The sequence below is a fragment of the Pyrus communis genome, chromosome 7 (assembly GCF_041283825.1).
Source record: "Pyrus communis isolate YQ-2024b chromosome 7, ASM4128382v1, whole genome shotgun sequence".
Taxonomy (NCBI): Eukaryota; Viridiplantae; Streptophyta; class Magnoliopsida; order Rosales; family Rosaceae; genus Pyrus; species Pyrus communis.
The window spans coordinates 11,605,746-11,613,897 of record NC_142571.1 but is presented as its reverse complement, the minus strand read 5'-3'; the positions used below and the strand labels follow the sequence as shown (position 1 = coordinate 11,613,897).

At 35.3% G+C, this 8,152-nt stretch overlaps 1 protein-coding gene across 2 annotated transcripts; it reads left to right on the top strand.

Moving 5' to 3' along the window:
* Positions 1-1,866: 1,866 nt before the first annotated feature.
* Positions 1,867-7,110, top strand: KU80 (Ku80 family protein). 2 transcript variants are annotated; one of them, XM_068474462.2, is made up of 12 exons: positions 1,867-2,044; positions 2,329-2,421; positions 2,505-2,556; positions 2,710-2,841; positions 3,310-3,713; positions 4,352-4,638; positions 4,755-4,950; positions 5,052-5,258; positions 5,578-5,745; positions 5,832-6,128; positions 6,629-6,759; positions 6,890-7,110. In XM_068474462.2, the coding sequence occupies exons 1-12, from the start codon at positions 2,030-2,032 to the stop codon at positions 6,960-6,962; spliced, it is 2,055 nt and encodes a 684-aa protein (XP_068330563.2). In that variant the 5' UTR covers positions 1,867-2,029; the 3' UTR covers positions 6,963-7,110. The 2 variants fall into 2 exon arrangements, with proteins under 2 accessions (XP_068330563.2, XP_088554185.1); XM_088698059.1 differs by having other exon boundaries at positions 1,890-2,044; positions 5,542-5,745.
* The last annotated feature ends 1,042 nt before the right edge of the window (positions 7,111-8,152 follow it).

Here is an 8,152-nt window from a genome sequence, read left to right as displayed (position 1 = left end):
AATTTGATTAAGAACAAACTTGCACTTTCAAGTATTTCCTTGAGAGATGTAAGGTAAGTCTTGCAGTTTCTCTTGTAATGTTCTTCTTTCATGTAATGCAAACATGTTTCCTTAGGGCTCATTTAGTATAAAAGATTGGATTGTAAATCACGTTCTAAATTCAAGACATATTGAAGGTAGATAAGAATGACAAGTCTTCGCTTTTAATTAGAATAAGATAATTTCTCCTTCTAATTCTCTCATTTTTTGAGAGGAGTGGAAGGGATGAGTTTTTTGAGTAATCATTTTCCTATCCTTAAGTTGGTCTCAATTTCTAGTTTGTTCTTGCAACATACCTTAAAAATGGTTTCCGTTCTATTCCAATCTAATTATGTATACCAAACGAAGCCTTAGTCTTTTTTTTTTCATTATTTTTTTTTTTTATCCTTAGCAAACAAACATGTTTAGTAGCTCACTGGGAGTGTCGTATCTCTTTTTCATGCTTCAATTCATGATGAACTGTAAGAGTGAATCAGACAAGGACGCAAGATTGTAGTCCTTGAAAACAGTATGTACTGATGCACTAGAGCTTCTTTGACCATTTTGGTCTTGATTGCAGTTTTTGACGTAAAACCAATTTAATTCAGACCATGCCTCCCTACAATTAAGTACCAAACTCATCATTGTTATATCTCTTCCTTGCTCATTCAACAAAATATAAATAAATATCACTAGATCAAAGACTAGTCGGTTAAATTCGATTCAAAAAATGTATTTTACATTTTAGAGACAACTCTTAAATTTTGATCCAAGGATAAAAATCCTTGTAATTGATAGGGTTAACTACATTTTACACTCTTCATGTTTGATGTGATTTTTAATATGGGTCATGAATTTTCAGTATTATCATATTGAATCTTAAGGTACTGAAATTCTATCAATCTCTACCCTTGGTATGATTGATTGTATAATATTCAATAAATTGATAACTTCGTGAGCTTGGGACCCTTATGCACGTGGTAACGTGTAAGCCACACTTGCACTACATTGGCAAAAAACTTATCAATTTAATAGATGATTGGATCATCTCCAAATGAGGTGTCAAAGGCGAATTTGAACCACATTATTCTTAGTCCATTGAGAGACTAAGCCCAACCGCTCTCTCTTAGTTAGATAATAAGGAAAACTAATGAAAAAGGTTTGAAAAAAAATTTTGAGTTTTAATGATAAAGACAAAAATAAAGGGTAAAGTGAATAGTACCAGGATTGACTTTTTAATGTAAAAATGTAGTTTTTCGTTAAAGTGAACAGTACCAGGAGCTTTTCGTTAAAGTTCCCTAGATAATATTGATTGTTTAAAAAAAAAAAAAATGATTGGACCATTTCCAAGGAGGTGTTTGAAATATAAAATTTAGATATGAAGGCTTATGTGGCACGTTAATTTTTTCTTTAAATTTTATTCTTCACTCGATATGTGAAATTTAAACTATTATTTATTATACATTATTCACCATTCATAATTGTAATAAGTATTTTAAAAACAAAAAATGTTAAAAAAATGATGAAAAACATTTATTAATCACTAAAAATAATTTTGAAGTGGCTGTCAAATTTGACAGTAACTCTCTTTGATGTCAATCCACATCATGTCGTATAAAAATTGACATTTCGGTTGAAAAACACAAATATTATCTTTTTTATTGTTATTGCTAATGTGAACTTTTTGACTCTACATTTGTAGATGCTTTTAGAGGTTCAAAAAGATAAAAAAAATGTAAATTAATACAATTTTAGAATAGTACAACGTGAGAAAATAGAATTTGATGACCGATTTTGAAAATCACCGCAAATCTACATAGTACAAAATGTAGTTAGCCCTAGTTGATCGCGAAAGAGTATAGGTTTGATTATAATAAACATATTATTTGTGGGACGATCGAGTAAATTGGCCATTTTATAAACCCAAAGCGGGAAGAAGAAAGACACCACCTCTACCATTTGAAAAAAAAAACCCGACTTCTGCGACAAGCTTTACCAAAATCCCCCTCCAATGGCTCGAAACAAGGTAACAAAACCTCCTCAATTCTTCTTCGTTCTGAAAAATTCTCCAACTAAAAAGCTACTGGCTTTGTTTCCACTTGTTTCGTTTTTCTTCTTCTTGGGGTTCCATTTGATTTGGTCCCTTTTTTATACTGCAAAACTCGGAAATAATCCTCAATTTTCCAGTTTCATATGATACCCAAGTTGTTATTTTCTGCATATGGATTAGGGTTTTGAGGATGCTTAAATTTGGGTAATTTTTGTCAGATTTTAATCTAACAGGTTTTATTTTTATGTATTTGGGGATAGGATGCTATGGTTTTGTTGATTGATGTTAGCCCGTCGATGCACAAAGCTCTTCCGGAGATTGAAAAAGTTTGCTCTATGCTAATAGAGAAGAAGGTAAATGGTTAATTTTAATTGGTTTTAGAAATTTAGAGTAATGCTGCTTTTACAAAGCTGATCGAATTTTCTGTATTTGGCAGTTGATTTACAATAAATATGATGAAGTAGGAGTTGTATTGTTTGGAACCGAAGGTACCCTTTTAGCTTTCTAATAATTAGTTGCAGCAATTACATCATTGTGCTGAATTTTTCTGTGATCTCTAGTTGTTATTTGGCTCTAAATTTAGCTTTTACAGTAACTATTCTAGTAGTATTACTTATTAGTGGTGCTGTTTCATCTCACAGACACTGAAAACGAACTGACAACGGAAGTGGGTGGATACGAGCATGTAGTGGTTTTACAAAATATCAAAGTTGTTGATGGGCATCTTGTTGAAACTCTACAACAACTCCCACGAGGAACTCATGCGGGTGATTGTATCCTTTTAACTTCTAGTTTTTTTTGGTTGTTGGAAATAGCCTTAGTGCGTGAAAACTTTTGTAGCTGCAATTTCTTCTTGGCCTGAACCTTCTGCTGAAAAATTTTCCATTCTTACTTTTGTCCTGCTGTGATTTAAAAGATTTATAATTTTCTCATAATCTTTTTTTCACGTTCCTTCCATTTGCAATTTCTTTTCTCTAGTTGAATTTTTTCGATAAGAGTTTTGCTGAAGAACTTTTTACATACTCGCACACTAATTATATTCTGTCAGAAAGCATACATTTTCAGGATACATTCTCTCTTTAGTTTCATGAATTTCTTGTCATTTTCATTCGAATCTAAAGGGAGATGCCTTTTAGTATAACTGCATAATCTGTATAATGGCCTACTGAGAGATGGAAAGTTTGGAAGTGCTTAATTATGTGATCATTTTCACGTCCCTGGTGCCTTGACTTTCTGGATAGTTCTTGATGCCATAATTGTTGGGTTGGATATGCTGATCAAGAAATATGGAGAAACATACAAAGGAAAGAAACGCCTTTGTCTGCTTACAAATGCACAATTTCCTACTAAATTTCCGCAAGAGGGTACTAAAGAAGAACAAGTCACCACCATTGCTGGTCACATGAGTAAACATGGTATGAGAATGGAAAGTATAGTTGTGAGAGGAAAGCTTACTGGGGAAGCTGATAAAAACATAATGGATGAGAATGATAATCTATTGGGTATATTTTCAAAGAAAACATGTGCAAAGTTGGTACATGTTGAGAGTCCAACTTCATTGCTAGGTGCTCTTAGAACTCGAAAGATATCTCCAGTCACAATATTCAGGGGTGATCTTGAGCTTAGCCCCAAAATGAAGATTAAGGTGAGAGCTTTTATGTTTTATCACAGTAATTCAATGAAGCCTTTTTATCCCATTGTGCAGAATTATTGTCACACTGCTATTGTGCATGCCAATAAAGTTTTGTGACCTTCACACCTAAGTAATTGCATGAGTTAGAAGTGGATTGTTGAACCACTGTCTACAGCAGAACAGTCAGACCTAAGTAGGCCTATATGTTGATCTACACAAGGGCCTAGTTTCTGGTGGTGGAGCATGTTATGTTCCATTGGCATGAGAGTCAATCTACTAGCTGGTACTCGTAAGCCTGTGCTTGGGTACCCTGTATTGCACATGAAAATGACAGCACCAAAATTTGAATGTTGAGCTTCAGCGACTCATTTCACATGTTACATTGGGACTATGGGTACTTTTTGAGTATATGTTCTGGATGACAGAATTGAATGAACATGCAATTGTAACTGTTCTCATCTTAAAGCTTGATGTTGATTCTTGCGTGTCTTAAGTTATCCGATTATATATTTCTTGTATGTTGGTTTTCAATTAATATCATATAGACCGGAGGATGGTGTATTATAAGCTTAGAATTTATTTTTCCAAGAAATTATAATATGTTTGAGAATTTTTTTATGTGTATTGTTTACACATTTAATGGTAAACAGGTATGGGTTTACAAGAAAACATCGGAAGAGAAGTTTCCCACTCTGAAGAAATATTCTGAGAAAGCGCCTCCAACAGATAGATTTGCTACACATGAAGTCAAGGTGGACTTTGAGTATAAAAGTGTTGAAGATCCTAGTAAAGTTGTGCCTCCTGACCAGAGGATTAAAGGTTATCGTTATGGCCCTCAAGTTATTCCCATATCATCTGCTGAATGGGATGCTGTAAAGTTCAAGCCAGAAAAGAGTGTGAAACTTCTGGGATTTTCTGATGCTAAAAATATAATGCGGTAAATTTTTATCTGTTTTAATTTGTCCTTGAATATCAATTGAAATGACAATATTTTTGATATTTTCTTTTCCATTTTTTTGGGGTTCCTGCCCTATTCATAAACATAAATCAAAGACATTATTACATGAAAGATGTCAATATTTTCATCCCTGAGCCGGGTAATAGAAGGGCCATTCTTGCTGTTTCTGCCCTAGCAAGAGCTATGAAAGATATGAATAAGGTGGCAATTCTGCGCTGTGTTTGGAGACAAGGACAAGGAAATGTTGTTGTGGGGGTCTTAACACCTAATGTCTCGGACAATGACAATATCGTGAGTCTCAAGTCTCAGTATCCATTTTCAGACTGCTTAAAATACCTTTTCGTTTCATGGTTTCCTAGTAATTCTGAATGGTTAATTGTATTTATGGGCAGCCTGATTCATTTTACTTCAATGTACTCCCTTTTGCTGAGGATGTTAGGGAGTTTCAATTCCCATCTTTCAGTAACTTCCCAGAATCGTGGCAACCAAGTGAACAACAGCAAGAGGCTGCAGATGACCTTGTCAAGATGCTTGACCTTGCACCACCTGGCAAAGAGGAGGCTCTGCTGCCTAGCTTAACCCCAAATCCTGTCCTTGAGGTACTTAGTAATGCAATTTTGTCCATTTCAGGTGCTCCTTTCCCTTTGTGGAAATTTTTGAAGAGCTTTAGGGGCTATACAGTATGATTTCTAAAAGAGAAATTGTTTAAAGATGATAATGTGTCTCGCGCACGCAAACGAGCACCGGCCACAACGGCTGGAAACTATGACCAATAGAGTCATGACTACTATTTTGCTTGATTAGTCCCTTGCATTACTCTTCTTCACACTGATTTCGGGCTTCCTGGTGTTATTTCCCTTGTTATACCTTATGGTTTTTCAGATGAAAACCATTGCAGATTTTGTCCTTTTTTTTCAGCGCTTTTATCGTCACCTTGAGTTGAAGTCAAGGCAACCAGATGCAGTTGTACCTCCACTTGATGAAACTCTTAGGACGATTACTGAACCTGATAAAGAGCTTGTTTCTCAAAACAAGTCTATTATTGATGTCTTTCATAGCCGTTTTGAGCTCAAAGAGAACCCAAAGGTCATTACTCATTATCATCCAGTCAGTTTATATATTTTTGGCAATCCTACCACAGAAATCAAGTTTTATGTGTAACTGGTTTGCAGCTGAAGAAATCAAGTAGGCGATTTTTGCGAGATAACCCATCTGCGTCAAAGGAGGTAGAGGATCATCTTAGCATTACCGATGGACCTAATAAGGTTGAGAAAATTGGGGACGCTACTCCTGTCCAGGATTTTGAAGCTATGATCAGTCGTAGAGATAGCCCAAAATGGGTTGGTAAAGCAATTAAGGATATGAAAAACAAAATACACGACTTAGTAGAGGACTCTTATGAAGGGGATAATTATTCAAAGGCACTGGAATGTTTAATTGTCCTCCGCAAGGGTTGTATCCTAGAGCAGGTATGCCCCTTTCTCTCTCATACAAATTGGAGCTCTTCTTATTTGTGCTGCCATGATTTCCCTCTTAACCTTTTTCTTGTGGAAAAGGACTTTCCTCTTCCCCTATAAGAAAATAGTACGTGGCTACATCTCTTCATACCTGTCTTATTGACAATAACGAGTCACAGATTGGTGCATGCCTACTTCTGAGTAGAATGGTAAATTATAAAGAAATGTAAAGGAAGACATGTTAAATTGTGATTTACCCCACCTCAGCTTGTAAGGAGGAATGGCTCCTAATGCTCAAGGAGTCACTAGTCAGACACGTATTTCACAATGGATGTCAGTACATAGGGGCAAACCTTCGCAGAGTTCTTTCACTTTATATTTAAAGGCCAATTGAAACTAATGTTGTTTCAAATTTACGCCAATTGTCTAGTTAGTTTTGTTTTACAGGTTTGACAACTGTGGTTTATACCTGACAAATGCATATTTAACTTCCGAAAGTTTGTCCTCTGCAGGAACCAAAAGAGTTCAACGATTTCCTGCGCAATCTATGTAAATTCTGCGAGGAGAAAGCCCTTGGCAGTTTCTGTGGATTTCTTGCATCCAAGGAGCTCACGTTGATTTCCAAGAGAGAAGCTATAGACAGGTTACAAATTCCTATGCTCTTTCCAGTTCTTCGCAGTGCATGGTTTCAAGTCATTAACAGTTTTTGTATCGTTTTCGTTACTTTGGCAGCCACTAATTTGATCTTTGTTTCTACATGTTTCACAAAATAGTGAAGTTACGGATGACGAAGCTAAAAGTTTTCTGGTCAAATCAGAGCCAAAATTGGAAGCAATGATTGAGTGATGTAATTGGTGTCTTGTGCTGTATTTGATATATTTGATAAGAAATACATAAATGAACATAAACCCTAAATCCCTAATTTTGTTTAAGACAAAGGGATTGATCTGTAAAATAACTTGCAATACAAAGTTTGGCTGCCTATTAAGTTTCATACCCTTTTCTTGTTCTGTATATCTCGTTTATTTTTGTCCCTTGATTCTCTTTTAATTTATTGAATTTGAAGACTATAAATAAAAAGAGTGAAAATCGTTTTCCTTCTTTAATTTATAAACCCAATGGAATCGCAACTCATTAATCATAACTTTCCTCTTTTCTTTAAAGAAGGGAAAATTGGAACTTCAAGAAAATTTCAACCTTAGAGAATCGTTTCTTTCGCCTAAATTTGTAGGGAAGTTTGAGTTTTGTTTCCCTTATAGTCATGGAGAAAACTCTATAGGCTAGAGACTCACATCCTTCACCTATACACACACACAACTTTGTTTAACTATCCTTCATCCCCCTTCTTTCGCTCAGTCCAGATTTTTTAAGTTTTTGATCATCGAATCCATGGCTTTCGTAAAAATTGCCGCCATATTCTTCTTCTTCTCAACGGCATTGACTCTTTCTAAAGGCTACATTGATTTTGGTAATTTCCATTAACGTACAAAAGTTCGAATCTCTCTTACCGTAATTTAATGTAAACTATATCTTGTATAAAAAAATCCTTCGTAAAATCGTAAGTTGATGAACATTGAATCCTTCTGACTAATTAATCAGATTTTATTAATTGATTTATATATTTATTAATAATTCTATTAACATGCAGAACATGCATGCGTTCGTATAAACGTTCACATAGAGCAAGCAGTCCAAGATTCAGAGCCGCCAGATGATCGAATCTCCGGTTACTCGGACGAGATCAAGGTCAGCAGAACGTCACCAAATCCGAGTTCGACCGGAGGAGCTTCTCATGATCGATCTGCAGGATTACCGAGTTGCTATTTGTGGTGGCTCTGTTGATAGTTAAGTTGTCTTCAAATTTCCTTGGCTGTCATTGTATTGTCTTATACGACAAGTGTAAGGTCTGGATCCATTTACTTTTGTAGGTCTCGTATGTCCTTGTATTAGAGACGTATTGATGACCTACTATGTATGGTTAAGATTGGATTCAGTGCCTAAAGGAATGTAAGGGAATGTTGGCTATATGCTGTGCA